The sequence below is a fragment of the Uloborus diversus genome, chromosome 3, assembly GCF_026930045.1.
Source record: "Uloborus diversus isolate 005 chromosome 3, Udiv.v.3.1, whole genome shotgun sequence".
Taxonomy (NCBI): Eukaryota; Metazoa; Arthropoda; class Arachnida; order Araneae; family Uloboridae; genus Uloborus; species Uloborus diversus.
In genome coordinates this window covers 13,349,368-13,365,577 of record NC_072733.1, presented here as the reverse complement: position 1 = coordinate 13,365,577, position 16,210 = coordinate 13,349,368, and the positions used below count along the sequence as shown (strand labels likewise).

The following is a 16,210-nucleotide window of genomic DNA, read 5'->3' as shown; positions in this document are numbered from 1 at the left end:
TAAAATTATGCGCCTACTCTGTACAAGCGATTCAGAAACGTTCCTGGAAAATAACAGGCAGCTGATGTGCCCAATTTTGTCCAGTAACATATCTTGGGAAAACCAGGACCGTTTTCCGCTAAAAGTCAGTAACCTTTCTTAAGAAATGCGAAATCTCCTCAGCCAGTCATATCTCTAGAACCTTCTAGAAAAATTAAATAGGTTTAGTAATATGAACCTTCCGAATTTATCAAGAAGGCTCCTTAAAAATCAGAGCGACCACAGCCAAAGCTATGCAAAGAGGAATCAAGCATTTTTCTTGTCTACAATACCTGCCTAGCAAAGCTTTAGCTAGCCACTGACTTTTTCGGTCTCATTGGGAGCTTAGTCAAGCTGGACAGGCTGTAGGTAACCTTATGCCGATACACTTAATAAACACGTTCATTCAATCTTTAAACTGGTTGCCAAAAATACTTTCCACAACAGTTAAAAGTCGGCACGCGTGCAACTTTAGTAGAAATTCAGGGAACTTTTTTGTGAAGATACTTGGTTTTACGGGGAACTAGGTGAAAACTTGTGAAATCCCGAGACGTTCCACGGAAATAACCAGTAACGTTTCGGAATTTTTTTACAGTGTATACTCCTTCAGAATATGTTATATATTTTAATTTTTCCACTTTAATATGAATAACTTTTCTTAATACTACTAATTCTAAATAGTATCTAATCATACTACAACCGCACTCTTTTCTCATTTCACAAATTCTATTTTTTTAGCTTTTTTTAAATTTAATTAATTTGATTATTTTTACATTTTTTAAATTATATGATTGCCTCAAATTATGAAGAATAAGTTTTAAAATAGTCAGAAACTAATTCTTTATTTTTTAAAATCTTTAACCTCTTTATTAATTTTTTTGCAAACTACAAAATAATCCTGCGCCGCAAAGGTCTTATAAGAGTCTTACAGGTTTGAGTAAAAATAAAAACGACTTGCGCTGAAGAATGAGACGAACTTAAACTACAACGAAACGTTTCTCACACTTTTCGCGATCCTGATCCTAATTTTCGTCTTACTACCTCATTTGATATCAAAACAAATAATAATGCATTGAGGTCATTCCACAAAAAAGGCAACCATTTGTCGCACGTGACTGTTCATATATTTCATTAAAAAGTAATAATTTAAAAGGGTAATGACGAAATTTTTTGCTTGAGAAATCACACACAAGTTTGCAATTTGTTAAGCAGAAAAAAAAATGTTCATTAATATTTTGATGTATTATTTTTTATAAAATATATGAGGCTTCACGTGCGGGGCAAAATAAACGTTTTCCGTGGAATGACCCATTGTGAGTTTTGAAGCTAATGCCACAGGCTAAAAAAGAAAGAAAGGTGTCATTCAACATGGTTTAAAGTCTTCTTTTAAACCACGTAAGTAAAATTTCGATAAAAAAATATACTAAGTAAAATTCGCACGAAGTCTTAATTTCTATATAGGAGCCCATAGTTGTTGCTACATAATAAAATTTAGACATCAAAATTAGCTTTAGACAACTTTTGTGAAAAATATCATTGCATTTCGTCTAGTAGAACAAAAGTTATTAGCAAAAAACAAATTCTATACCGTCACCATCGTTTAAAATGCTACTTTCAAAGTCAAAACTTTTCAAGTGACTTAATATATGAGCGAAGAAAAGATCTAGATTGAGCAGTTCAATTAATGAATTATTTAAAGTTCTTTTTTTTTCGTAATTCGATACTTTTTGGTCGATAATGTTAAGCCACAAAACAATTTAGGTTCGGAGTTTTTTTTTTTTTTTTTTTAATGTTTACTGCTTTTGTCTATCCTATTCGCTTTTTTTTTTCAGTGTGAAGGGTATTTAGTTCGGTTTAACTTTAGAAACACGGATGGGGTCAGACTAGCCCCTCGCAAAGACCATTCTTTAATAAATTGAATAATAAGTAATTGAAAGTAATGGAACTTTTCTACTTCTTATCATAGAACCTAAACCTATGGGTCGAAAGCTTTTTTCTTTTTTTGAAAAACAGTTAAAATATTTACTGATTTTTGTCTATCAGGGTGATGTCTGGCTGGTTCCTCGCATACATCGTTGTATCGAATAATGACAAATTGAAAGTAATTAAACTTTTTGACTTTTCATAATATTAACCTATTGGATTGCTTATTTTATCATTCTACCGTTAGCCTCTTAGAAATGTCAATATTGAACCTTATACCTAGAAAAAAAAAAACGTAAATATGTTTGATAAGTGTATTGTTGCACTTTATGTTACTGGTTTAATTTGGAATGAATAGAAGGTTCTTTCATGTAAAATGGAATTCGCGTTTTAAATTTTGCTGACATCGGAAGAAGATTGGAACATTGCATGCAAAACTATGAGAAATATGCCGCACGACCGCACAACACGGGAACACGATTCATTAAAAAAAGTGGTGAGTCGAGTGATGCAAGCCGTAAATCTTCCATGAAAAAATGAACAAAGTATCAGTATAAAAAATAACATAAGACAAGGATAAAAAATCATAAAACAATCGGCGTTTTTAGTTGAACATACCAGATGTCTCGTTTTAACCTGCAAGACCTTTATTTTCGCAACCGTTAATCCTAGATGAAATCTTTCAATTGCAAATATGTTCAAAACGATATGCTGAGTTAAGATATTGAAAGTTTGAAGCAGAAATAAAAATGGGACAAAAAATACAAAATTTAACTTTTTATTCGGGCCCCAGGTCCCGTAACTTATCTTTAGGGAAATTATCTCCATTGAAAAATAATTCCAACACAAAAAGTTTGACATAAGTTCAACTAATAATCACCGTGATCTGATACGAAGCGTTTTGTGACTTACACCACTTTTCACTCGCCGTCAATAACACCTCTAGGGGGAAAATTAGAGCGGCTAACAAGTGTGTGAAATTATGTATGCATGGAGTGTGGTTTTTTAAGTTGTTTGAGGTTTTGTAGCGTGTTTTTGCGCATCACGGCATAACATTTGGATTCGTTTTTGAATAGCAATGAAAAATATAAATACCTTGTTTTCTTACTTCGACAACCTGTCATTCTTCTGAAAGGGCAATAAGTTCCAATCTCATCTTCTGTGTGGTCCCTTAAAACTTTGAACTCGAATATCTCCTTGAGTTTTCGTCGCACAAATGTCAAGTTTTTTGTGTCAGTAATAGCTTTCAATGGAAATTACTTCTTTAAATATTAGTTAGGGGACCTATATTGCAATCGTCAGTTTTATGTGGATTACGTTTAACCGTTACCCAGCCGTATTTGGATTACCTTATGTAAGTAATGCGAAATACTGTTTCATTGTCTAATAAAAGAATATTTTATAGAACAGTTTAAATTAAAATCTATACTTAAAATACTTCTGTTTTTTTTTCCTGCGTTTAGCCATCGCAGTATAATCCTTTTGTAAAACAATAACTTTGAAAATATAAATTAACGTACACAACTTTTTCATAGGAACATACAAAAAAACCTCATTGTCTTTCTGGTCATGTTGCTATAGGCAGTGTAGGATAGCTCGTCTCAGTGATAATTTGCTTAAAGGAAAAACTAATGCCCTGTCTAAATCAAGAAAAAGAACTCGAAAAAAAAGCCGATAGTGTGAAATTTCTCCTTTAACAGTATCCAGATATGTCAATAGAAAATATTTGCTCTTAGATCACTTTGCTGACATTTACGAATTTTTTTTTTTTTTTCGTAAAGTGTTTAAAATTTTTTCAATGTGTTAAGATTTAGGAGAGAATGCTAGTAAGTTTTGAGGTCAAATTATGCACTCAAAAGAGTTCTTTTAGCTAATTGTGAACTTTTTTTTTCTAACTTTATCAAAAATTTAACAAAACATTAATTAGGATGTAAGATTAAGTGGAGCTGTTGTCTATTTTTAATTATATAATTTAAATACTATCTTTTAACTACTTTTTCTGTCATTGTCTGCATTTCACATTTAAACCGTGTTCACAGGCCAAAGATAAAATTTCAAAAATTTTTCTTCTTTTTTAAATAACATTGAAAAATATGGAAAAAAAAGGAAGTTTCCTAAAAATTGTTATCAACTTCTGAATGCCTATTATATTCAAGTATTTCAGAAACCAATTTCTGAACAATCGACTTCAACTTTATGCCATTGAAACTAATTGCGCTTTCTGATTTTTTCCTTCCAGCAGACAACGGTCCAGGTGGCCCGCGTATTCCTTGCGATACACTAAAGGTTCATCTAGAGCCCCTTGAAAAAGACAGGCTGACTTATCCGACATTTTGGTTCCAAGACAGAATTGGATCCAACCTCGTTTCTAGTATTTATAAATACGTTATAATATTCGCTGGTTGCTATGTCGTAAAATAATTGATGATAAGTTGAGTAAAATGTCACTTAAGGTAAATTTAGAAAGATAACTTCGTTTACAAATTCAGCTAAAACGTATCGGGAAATGTTTACGGTAATAAACCTCATTTTCACACCTTATTTGTTTTTAATTTGTATTCATTAAATTGCATTCATCTACAGATTAAAATAATCAAACATCTTTCGGGCAACACACCTAAAGCTTTGACACCAGTTTTCTGCAATGAGGCTTTTGTACAAATGTTTATTTTTTTCGCCCGACAATTTTGGAACCAAAATGTCGGATAAGTCAGCTCCCCTTATATAGGAGCCTTAGGTTTAGCTATAGCACCCGAAGACTGCTCTGATACACCGTAACCATGGGTATAGCAGTACTGACCTGAGATCAACCGAACAATGAAGCAGATGCCATATCATTGACGCTGAGAATGTCAACAAACTGGTGGGTATAGAAAATTTATCTTGCCATCAAAAGACCGTAAACATACATCAAATAAGTATACTCTACCTACCAGTTTCTTTGCACTCTCAGCTTCAGTGAGATTACTTCTGCCTCCAGCACGGTCAGTTTCGAATTCAGACTGTTAACTCTACAGCAAGGATGAAATTGTAGTTTCTGGGGAAACTAACTTGGTTGTAGATCTGTTGTGTGTAGTTTTACCCTAGGAGTATGCCAGCTTAGTGCTTGATACAATCGAATATGTTCTCTTGCAAGTATATGGTACGCAAAAATAAACCAAATAATGCTAAATTTTGTTTGCATGTGCAAAGTTACAACATTTGAGAAATGTCAAGAAATCAGATTTCGGTGCACTTTGGTTCAAGCTTAAATAAACTTTGTCATTTTCAATTACGGCTTGGATCCATCTCGAATCTCCTTGCTAGAAACAGCATTGGGAAATTACTTACCTAAACTGCTTTTAAGAGCCATTACATGTTTAACTAAAACCGCCGATTGCGTTATGCTTTTTTAATAGCATCGAATTACCAAAAAAAAAAAAAAATAGAGAACTTGAAAAAATCATGAATTGAGCTGGATAATCACGATCTTTTCTTTGCTTACATTCCATTACTTGATAAGTTATAACCTTAAAAGTAGCGTTTTCAATGTGGTGACGGTCCTTAATTCGTTTTTCGTTAATAACTTTGGTTCTACTGCACGGAATGCAATAACATTTCATACCCAGGCTGCAATTTGCTGTCTAAACATAATTATGCAGCAAAAAATAGGGGTTCCCATTCGAAAATCAAGACTTTGTGCTAATTTTACATTGTAGATGGTCCCTTATCAAAATTTTACCTACTTAGTTTTAAGGAAGACTTAAAACCATGTCAGATGATTCCTTTCTTTCCTTTCTAGCATGCATAATGGCCGAATAAATAAAAGTGTTTCGTTTTTTTTTTTTTTTTTCTATGACTGTACATGCAATCTGTAACGTATGTTAAATTTTGCTGAATGAAAATGAGAGAATGATCGGTCAGGTAGTAACAACATCTTTAGAGTTGAAAACTACTTTGAATATAAAAAGTAAAATTATTTTAACATAAAAATGAGTAAAATTATTTTAACATATAAACAAGCAAGGGGTGGAGCCCCCTAGTATCAAATAAAAAAAAAAAATTCTTTTCTTGTGTAGGCGTCGCGGGTCGTAGGTTGGAGACCCCTCAACTAGATACAGAACGACATATCGGTTCCGTGGAATGTTTCGGGATTTCACAGGCTTTCACCTATTTCTTGAGAAGTTTAATTATCTTTATCAAAAAGTTTTCGGAACTACTGCAAGTTGCACATTTGACGACTTCTAATTGCTGTGAAAAATATTTTTAGCTACCAATTTAAAAATTAACTAAGCGTATTTATTAAGTATATCAGCTTCAGCTTAGTCACGTTTCGTCCATATTGAAAGCCCCGGGGCGAGAAAGTCTCTGGATTCTGCTGCGTTGCAGGCAAGTAAGATGCTTGTTGAGTTCTATGAATAAATCCGGAAGGCGCCAAGCTGCTACTTCCTACTTGAGTTTTCTCATTAGATTGCAGAAATATGGCTTGATTTACCCGAGGAGATTTCTGTATTATGCAGAAAGATTCAAGGATAATTTCAGGATGGTAACTGAATTTAACGGGAAAAAATTTTGTTTTTTGCAAGTTATGTTTCTTGCAGAAATTGGGACCTTCAGCAGCCCATTATTTTCCAGGAACGTTTCTGAACTGTTTTTACAGTGTAATACATAAAATATATCTGCAGATAAGTGCCGGCGCAAAGAGGGAAAAGCCTGTTATGAACAGGCTTTTACCTGATGATTGTTTTCATACTGGGGAAAAGCTCTGTAACTCTTCTTAAAACATCATGAATCAGTCAGTTTGATAGTATATTGGCCTAAAAGCGTTACCTTTCCGATTTGTTAGCGTAAGTCATCGTTTTTGAAAACAGTTTTAAAGTGATACTAATTAAAAAGCTATGGAGATTTTTTATTAAATTTATATCTTAAAAGTCCACAAGAAAGTCTGCTCCTTTCTTTTGTTTAAAAGTAAGGAAAACTTTTTCGAAGATTTTTAATTTTATTTTCTTTCTTGTAATTGCTAAGCCGGCTTTTACAATTGGTACAATTTTTTTTTACTGCTAAATTTGAGTTTTCATCGCACCTAATTAAAGTATCTTATTGATTTCTTTTTAGCGAAATCATTTTTTTTTGTGCGAAATCATTTTTTGGGGGGGGGGGGGGTGTTCAACCCCCCCCCCCAAAAAAAAACAAGAAATTTAGTATTGCTTTTGCAGCACAAAGAAGTGAGTGTCATCAAAAAAGTCATTTCAAGAGCTAGTTTATTCGTCAAGGTCATTGATGCTGATCAAGCGACAAAAAAGAGCAAATCTAAATGTCATTATTTCTTATCTAGATGTTTCTTGCTAGATGAGCAGGGTGAAAATTTCCAGCAAATTTATTTTCTTGCTACATCTCCGACAAAAACTGCAACATAAATGTATTTTCAGAAGCCGTTTTTCAGAGAACCAAAATGGAATAAAATACATTTGGATTTTCGGAATTGAAAATGTCTTTGTTCTTTCCGTTTTCCCAGAATTCAAATACCTTTTTATGCAGTTGAAGCGCATCGTTTGTTCCTGAATTCTAGAAAGAATCGCGTAAAAGAGAATTGCAACGTAGTTTTGCAATTCATGAATTATGTATTTGTGTATGAGCTAATTAAAAAACGAAGCTCCTTATTTTTTACGTTTTAAATTACCATTAGCCGGTTGATTTTCTGATTTTTTTTAATAGTAATTGCATAACTTCAAAATTGGGAACTTAAAAAAAAAAACGAGTTTATTACAGTTTGTTTTAGAAAGGATCCAGTAATCGGTACCAAAGTTCTCAGTAACATAGAAATTAAATGCAAGCGAAACTATAAAAGACAGAAAGGTGAAACAATGGTACTGTTAGACAGGATAGCCAGTTATTGTTTATACAATGGTTTTCACAAATAGTTATTGGACAACAGTGGTTGCTATTGTCAAAAATTTCTTTTAAACACTAAATGCTTAGTGAGTAGCGGCTAGATTGGATATGGCCATCTTGATGGCCACGATTGATCCTGATGGCCACGATTGATTGGATGTTGCCATTTTACACATCAGCAGCATTATGTAAACATAGTGTTGAGTTCAAAAAAGCACGTTGTGGCCGTTTCAGTAAAGACGAGTTACTTCGAACTTCGAAATTTACCCTTCGGATGAGTCATACTATTATTTCAGAAGTAACTCACACTGTAAAAAAAAAATTCTGAAACTTTACTGAGTATTTCCGTGTAACGTTTCGGGATTTCAATGGGTTTATCCACTTTCTGGAAAAATCAAGTATATTTGTCAAAAGGCTTCCGGAATTGCTACAAGTCGCACGAATGCAGACTTCTCACTGTTGTAAAAAATATTTTTAGCTCCCAGTTTGAAGATAACCTGAACGTATTTATAAAGTGTATCCTCTTCAGTTCGATTGCGGTCCGTCCAGACTGATAAGGCGTCCAAAGGGCGCAAATTAGTCTATGGACTACGTAGCTTTGCAAGAATTGCAGGTGAGCAAAATTCTTGATACTTACTTGCAATTCTGCCTTAGCTTTGTCCATGGTTGCTTGGAGCATTCCTCGAAACGCAGTAAGGTGCCAAACTATTATAGTATACCCACCTAAGTTTATTCTGAGATTCCAGAGGTACGACTGGTTTTAAACGTTAAGAGTTCTGAATATTTTAGGGAGCTTCCAGGATAATTTCAGTAGGGTTACTGAATTTAAGCGGAAAACGTTCCTGATTTTTGTAAGATATGTTACTGGAAGAAATTGGTCACATCAGCTGTCCATTATTTTCCAGGAACGTTTTTGAATCGTTTTTACATTGCATATCCAAACCACTGTAACGTGATTTGACCTCTGTTCACTAAGCATAAGCAAGCTTTTATACACTGCTTAAACTATAGACTGCATCACCTTCTAATAACCAATCTCGGAACTATTTTTCTGTACGTCATTTTGAAGTTCTTTCCGGAACATCTTGTATTGCACTGTAAAAAAATTCCGAAACGTTACCGGTTATTTCCGTGGAACGTTTCGTGATTTCAGAGGTTTTCACCTATTTCCCCAAAATATCAAGCATCTTCGCAAAAAAGTTTCCTGAATTCCTAAAAGATGCGCGAATGCAGACCTTGCACTGGTGTGAAAAATATTTTTTGCTACCAGTTTAAATATTGACGGAGCGTGTTTATTAAGTGTATCGGTTTTAGATTGTTGATGGCCCGTCCGGATTGACTAAGCTACCAATGGGAGCAAATAAGTCACTGTGATAGCTACACCCTTGCGGGGCAGGAATTGCAGTCAAGGAATATGCTTGGTTCTTGCTTGCAATTTTCGCGTAGCGTAGCCGTGGTTGCTCTAATACCTCTGGAGCTCTCTTGGTAAATCAGGAAGGTTCTAATCAAATAAATTAAACCTATTTAATTTTTCTAGAAGGTTCACGACTGGCTTTAATAGGGGAGATTTCTTAATATTTCAGAAATGTTACTGACTTTTATCAGAAAACGTTTCTGGTTTTTGTAAGATATGTTACTGATTGAAATTGGGCACATCAGCTGCCTATTATTTTCCAAGAACGTTTCTGAATCGTTTTTATAGTCTGTGTCTCAATCTATTTTTTACTTTCTTTTACAAAAAAGGAAGTATTGTATTCGCGAAAAAATTTTCACTTAAAAAATTGGCCTTAATTTCCATTTTGCTCACCCTCGAATGAATATTGAAGTTTTTTTTCGACTCGACTACACGTGGATATATGCCAAGGAACGTACAGACACCTGAAATATCCATTTTGACGATTCCCGAGTTAATTACAACGAGTTTTCTGGTGACGTCTGTATGTTCGCATGTATGTGCGTATGTGTACGTGTGTATGTGTGTATGTATGTCGCATAACTCAAGAACAGAATGTCCGAAAAAGCTGAAATTTGGTACATAGACTCCTAGTAGGGTCTATTTGAGCACCTTCCTATTTGGTTGCATTCGAATGCTCCAAAGAGGGTCGTTTGCTCCTTTGTGGGGGGAAATCATTGTTAATTTCGATGTTAACTCAAGTGGTGTTATAATTTGGCGGACACTTGGCGGTACATCGCCAGTCTTTTGGTCGCCAAATTTTGCCGCCAACTTTTTGACAAATTCGCCGATTTTCATTTTATTTATTTTTTTTTTTTATCTGGTTTCATGTTGGCCACTGTTGGTGATATTTAGAGAGTAAACTATTGAATCACATTAAAACTGCCAATAGTGAGAAAATGACATTTAATTGGAGTAAAAGGAAGTCATGTGATGCACACATCAGTTCGTTTATATCTAATCTACAGGGTGCATCACACTTCCGTCCGGTGTTTGGAAGGCTTATTTTTTTATTATAACTTCAACAACTTTGACTGGTGAAAGAAACAAGTTTTGTTTTACAAATTTCCGATAGAGTGAACAGTTTGTAGTGCAATAGACATCAAATCTGAAGTCAAATTCTAGTTTCACTTACTGTAACATGTCGTGATCAAGAATTGCTTTCCCCCAAAAATATCAGCCTCTTCCCCATTATTAAACAGACGAATGCCATTTCCTCCATAACGAGCTTTTTGTTCGTTGGATTTGGATTAGGTTGTGGCGACGACTATTGTCTTATTCCGTAGGGGAGACCGAGATTAGTTGTTACACGGGGTAAGTTGTTACATTAGAATTTAAAAATAACCGCAGGAGAAACTGACTTTCCTTGCAGTAGATGATAGCACTCACCCATCTGCATTCCATGACAATCACTGGAGTGCTTGCAGTCAGTAGCATGGAGAGTGCTCAAGGAAAACGGTTTTTTTATGAGTCTGGAAGTAATTTTTCTTTTTGCTGTTATTTTTCTATTTGTGACGAAGCCGTTGCAGATAACGAATTTATTTCTGTACCACGTGAAAGCCTACATTTTTAGGTAAGTGCTAACATATTTAAAAGTTTTATAAAAAGATATAATACCAGTAATATGTACCAAGAACTAAAGTCGCGTCGTATGGGGCAAGTTGTTACAATTTTGTTGGAGTTAGTTGTTACAACTTTGTTGGGGTTAGTTGTTACAAGTAACACTTGCCCCCATGCAAGTTTTAATTTAATATTAAGTTTTCTTTTTAAATGTGATATGACGGGGGACTATAAAAACAAGATGGGCGGGGGCAAAACACCTAAAGAAATATACCTGGATGTGGCTAAAGAAGTAATTACACGTAGTTCATTACGAAAGGCAGCCGATGAGTTTCATGACACTCGAGAGATTCTGCAGTAAGATGAAAAATGCTAGTGGTGGTAAGTAGTATTTCTGATCTGTTTTTTTGCATGATTTAATTCATATAAAGTACTATAGTTGGATGACGATAGTAATAGGAATAATAATTCTGATCTCTTTCATTCTATGATTAATTTATTGTTAATATGTATGGTTGAATGAATGATAATAATAATTACAACAATGATAATAATAATAAATAATGTATTATTCGAATGTAGGTCTTTCTCCAACGCTGCAGGGGTGCTTAAGTGAAGACGGTTCGCAAGCGCCACTTTAATAGGTACACCAGTAAAAAATGTTTTGCAAGCCGAAGCTGGGAAACAAAAATCTGTGAAAAGGAAATTGTGTCTAACAGAGAAGAAATCAACAGACACAAAGGCAAAAAAAAAAAAAAAAAAAATGCAAAAAGGTGCGTCCAAACAGTGCGTCTTTCGGATGAAGATGATGAAGACTGGTTCTGCATAGAGTGCTCTAAACCGTACCAAAAAAAAAAAAAACAACTAAATTGCTTCAATGTCGTAATTTTAACAAAATGGCACATGACCGATGTGCTAAGTTTGATAAATTATATGATTGTGAAAATTGTTATTCGGACAATGATAATGATGATGATAGTTTATTAGAATAAGTTATTAATGACGTAAATTTGTAAAGCCAAAAAGTTTTTGATTTTTAACGTGGTTAAGAATTTTTAAAATTTAACAGAATAAACCAGAAAATGTGTAAAATTCATTTCATCACTAAAATATATCTCATGTAACAACTAACCCCATATGCTGTAACAACATGCCCCGTGGTGGGGTAAGTTGTTACAATCTACATCTATTCAAAAAACGTGGAATATTTTGACTTCTAATCATTTTTTAAAAAATATGTTATGAATAGTAAACAAGATGCATTTTAAAGTTTCACGCGTGTAAATAATTGAAATAGTTTAGAGTAAAAAAATATTGAAAAAAATTGCAACAACTAACCCCGGTCTCCCCTACTCTCCCCCCCCCCACACTCTTTGTACCTAACTTCATGCGATTTTTTTAATGGGGTTTTATTAAAGATCGTGTTTTCGTGTCCGTACGTGATTTACAAGATTTACGCCAAAGAACCACAAACGCTTTTGCACCTCTAATCGTAACATGTCACAGCGCATGAAACAAGAATTAGATTGTAGACTTGATGTCTGTCACATCGCGAAAGGTTCACATGCCAAACTTTTGTAAAAGAAATCTTATACTGATTATTTCTCCAGTAAACTCAACTGTGTTGCAGTATTGGCAACATTTTCGTCTTAATAAGCCTTCGCAACCCTGGAAGGAATTGTTACACTCCCTGAAAAAAAAATGCTATAATTAAGCATATAAAACATTATAGAGTGTTTCGGATTTATATTTACACAATGTAAGACAGCCACAGATCAGTTTCGGTCGATGTTCCAGTATTTCACATGTTTTCATCACTTTCCTGTGAAACTCAAGTATCTTTGTCGAAACTTTTCCTGGCCTGCTACAAGTTGCACGAATTCTTACTGCTGGTGAAAAATATTATTAGCTACCAGTTTAAAGATTAACTGAGCTTCTTTATTACGATTATCACCTTCAGTCCGATAAAGGTCCGTACAGATTGACTAAGCTCGAAATTGGACGTGTTGTCAGACGTTAGATTCCGTGGCTTTGCTCTTTGCAGTTAAGTACCTTGCTATGTACTTACCTGAAATTCTGTCTTAGCCGTGGTTGTAGTTATGCTTTAGGAGCTTTCTCGGTAATTCAGGAAGGGGAGCCGAACTACATTTGTTTACTTAAGTTTTCTCTGAGGGTTTCCCATTTGTTCTAGACACATGGTAGGATTTAACCAGGAAGATTTTTGAATGATCCCAAAATAATGTTTAGAAGGTTACTGGTAGAAATTGGGAGCATTAACTACCCATTATTTTCCAGGAACGTTCCTGAATTGTTTTGCAGTTTATAATGAGTAAGCTTTTGCCAACGAAAGACGTTTTTCTTTGCTAATAATACATTTGTACTTTTTTATTTTACGAATCCTCTGAATTTTAAAATTTTTCGTTACTTAACTCTAATAAAAGCTTTTTCATGAAATAACTTTAAAAACTAATAATTATAAAATAAAATAGTATTAATGAAACAGACATTATTTTTTCATGAAATTATTCCGATTTTTAAGATTGCAAAGTCTCAGTTTTTGTCCTACATAAACTGTTCAACTTGATTCTAAAGGGAAAACAGAACATTACTTTATTAGATAAATAAATAAAAGAAATAAATACCTTTGTGCTGAACAGTACTTTATTGGTTAAGGTTTTGACTGATTGACGTTATGAGATTGCGACTTTTTTTTTTGTCAGATTATTTAAAACACCGCCTACAGCTTTGCAAATTAATCCTTTTGGTACCTATTCTTTTTGACTAAAAAAATTTGTTGATTAATCTTACCTTGCTATCGCCATTTCTACATTCACTTCTGTCATACCACCATTTGTTTTCTAGCCTTGCTAAATCTCCTTTTTCTTTTAAGGAAAGCACAGCCAAATTTAAAGGATCTCTAGAATGAAAAGTAAACACCATTATAGCGGACAATATATTTCTCACATATTTGTTATAAAATACGCAAAGACACATCGCGCATCCATTGTATATTTTAGACCCATTAAAAAAGAACTCGTTGTATCGAGCAATTGTTTGGTGGATTTTCCATCTCAAAGTACAAAAAAAGAATGGACAATCTTACAAGAAATACTAATATACCATACACGATTGGAAAGAGAAACTGTAGGTTCAAGTAGCTAAATAAGTTTATGAATATCTCTGTAACTTATACACTACTGGCCAAAACTATTGCAAGTTCGAGAAATCTAACATTTTTACAAGATAAGACCATGAAAATAGTATTTTTCTTCTTATTGTGCAAATGTAGTAGAGACATTTTAAAAAACAGTAATTAAAGTTAGGCATCATGAACAACCGAAACAAGTATTGCAACACTTTTTATTTTGCATACCTAAAAGAAAGATAGTTGTGATTAAAGCCAAAGGCGAGCCAAAATCACATTAAATTATTTTTACTTTAGTTGCGCCTATTATTTATCTTTTCGTTTAAGAAGAACTTGAAGTTGTTCCTTTATTTTATTTTTTACAAGGGAACCAAAACTGATTTCAGTTTCTCTTAACCTGGCCATTTTTATGTGCTATTTTTCAATTAGTTATTATTTTGTGCAATAACTGATACGGACGTCTTGTTTTAAACTAATTTATTGCATTGAACTCAAAAAAAAAATCAGTACGGTAAAAATAATTCTTATATTACTATTTTAATTCTTGGTTTCACTCTTGAAAATTTCTTTCATTTCTCGGACTTGGAATACTTTTGACCAGTATTGTAGTATATATTCGTAGATAAAAAGGTGAACATTTTTGTAATTTGAACCCCCCTCCGTTTTCGCTGAAAAAAAAACTTGTTGTGCCACTTAAGTAACATGCACATCATCTTTTATATTTCTGTAGCCGTTTCCACAAGTTAAAAAACAACTATAATACTCAAAATTCAAAAAACTTAGACAAGAAATGCAGATCAGTAGTGTAATATGGTACATCCGAAAAATTGATTCACTACCTCAGACAAAGTACTCTGCATAGCAAAATTTTTTGGAAAAGTTATTTTTCTGAAACTCATTGCATCGGAAATAAACATTTTTTAAATATTATGGTGATTATTTTTACTAAACATTGGTATGAGTTGTAGTGATTTCTTAGTTTTGACCTACAATTACTATACTTTTCATTGTCCCACTCTTAATTTTACGGTGTTACCTTAAAACTGGAGAAAAACTCCTAAGTATCGTACAGTTTTCCGAAATTAAAATATTTATATAACAGAGAACCATTTAAAATGAATTATGAAACTGGTAAAAATTATCCTGCCACTAAGGATAATTTTGAAGCTTGTGAAAAATTTAGTGCTAAATACATTGCTGTAATAAAAACAAAAAAATAAATTTTAAATCACCTTAAAAGTCACGACTCAAATTGCATCACTTGTTTTATTATACAAATTTCCTTAAAACAAGACAAGCTATATTATATATCTATGTTTTTTTTCTGTTGTTGTTTATTTTCCTCCTAATTTATCATATTTAAAAAATAAAGTTTGTCAAATGAAAGCTTCACACAGTTTCGTCTTTAAAATGCCATAATATTTTTTTTTCACATTCCTTCTAGTATAAATCAAAATAGAAAAAAGAAAGCACAATACACGCACTTTATGTGTTTCCATTAACTAAAGCAGATTTCAACAATAAATCAATTTGCATTTTGCTTTGAAAGAAATTGATCGAAAAAGAAATCCACCATGCTAAAGTTCAATGGAAAAAGTATTACTAAACAAGTAAAACGTTTTGTTCCGATATCGATCTCTAATAGATTAACTGCAATGACTTTCATAAAATTCTTTTTTCAGAAAAGATCAGGTCGAACACAATAGACACGAATGGCTGCCTCTAATTTTTCTCCCTCCTTTTGCCAATGGATCAAAACTCAGGGAAAAAAATTCCGTTGGAGAACTGGAAGTAAGATACATGTCCATAAAAACACTCAATACAGTATTATGAAGCGTATAGGTAGCTGTTGTAAATCGATTCATTCATCCGATTTAATTTATCATGAGCGTGTTTTGGGTAGTGTCGCGCACGGAATGCTTTCCAAATACTTGTTTTATCTTCATTTGTTCTTGACGTAGAATCTCGAGAGTTATTAGAAAGCTGTAGTGTTGGATGACTTGCCAAGTCTCGAAGTATTTATATGAATAGGGAAATGGTTTTAACGGAGGAGAAATCAATAAAATAATCCTTACACTCATAGCACTTTTTTCCAAAATTGGAAGTTACTGTGGAGATTTTTTTTTTTTTTTTTGGAGCCATACGTGTGTTGCATACAGGAAGTATTGAATTACAAAAATGCATTGTTTTGGAGTTTCCTTCAGTACACAATTTCGATTATTTAAAAGAAATATTATTAA

At 33.4% G+C, this 16,210-nt stretch overlaps 1 protein-coding gene across 1 annotated transcript in view; it reads right to left on the bottom strand.

The window, feature by feature from the left end:
- The window catches only part of LOC129218031 (glutamate receptor 1-like), a 357,221-nt gene that overhangs the window by 37,852 nt on the left and 303,159 nt on the right, over window positions 1-16,210 (bottom strand). The window contains exon 13 of the mRNA XM_054852210.1: window positions 13,634-13,742. Within this exon, the coding sequence (XP_054708185.1) occupies window positions 13,634-13,742 (109 nt within the window). The remainder of the gene's footprint in view (window positions 1-13,633; window positions 13,743-16,210) is intronic.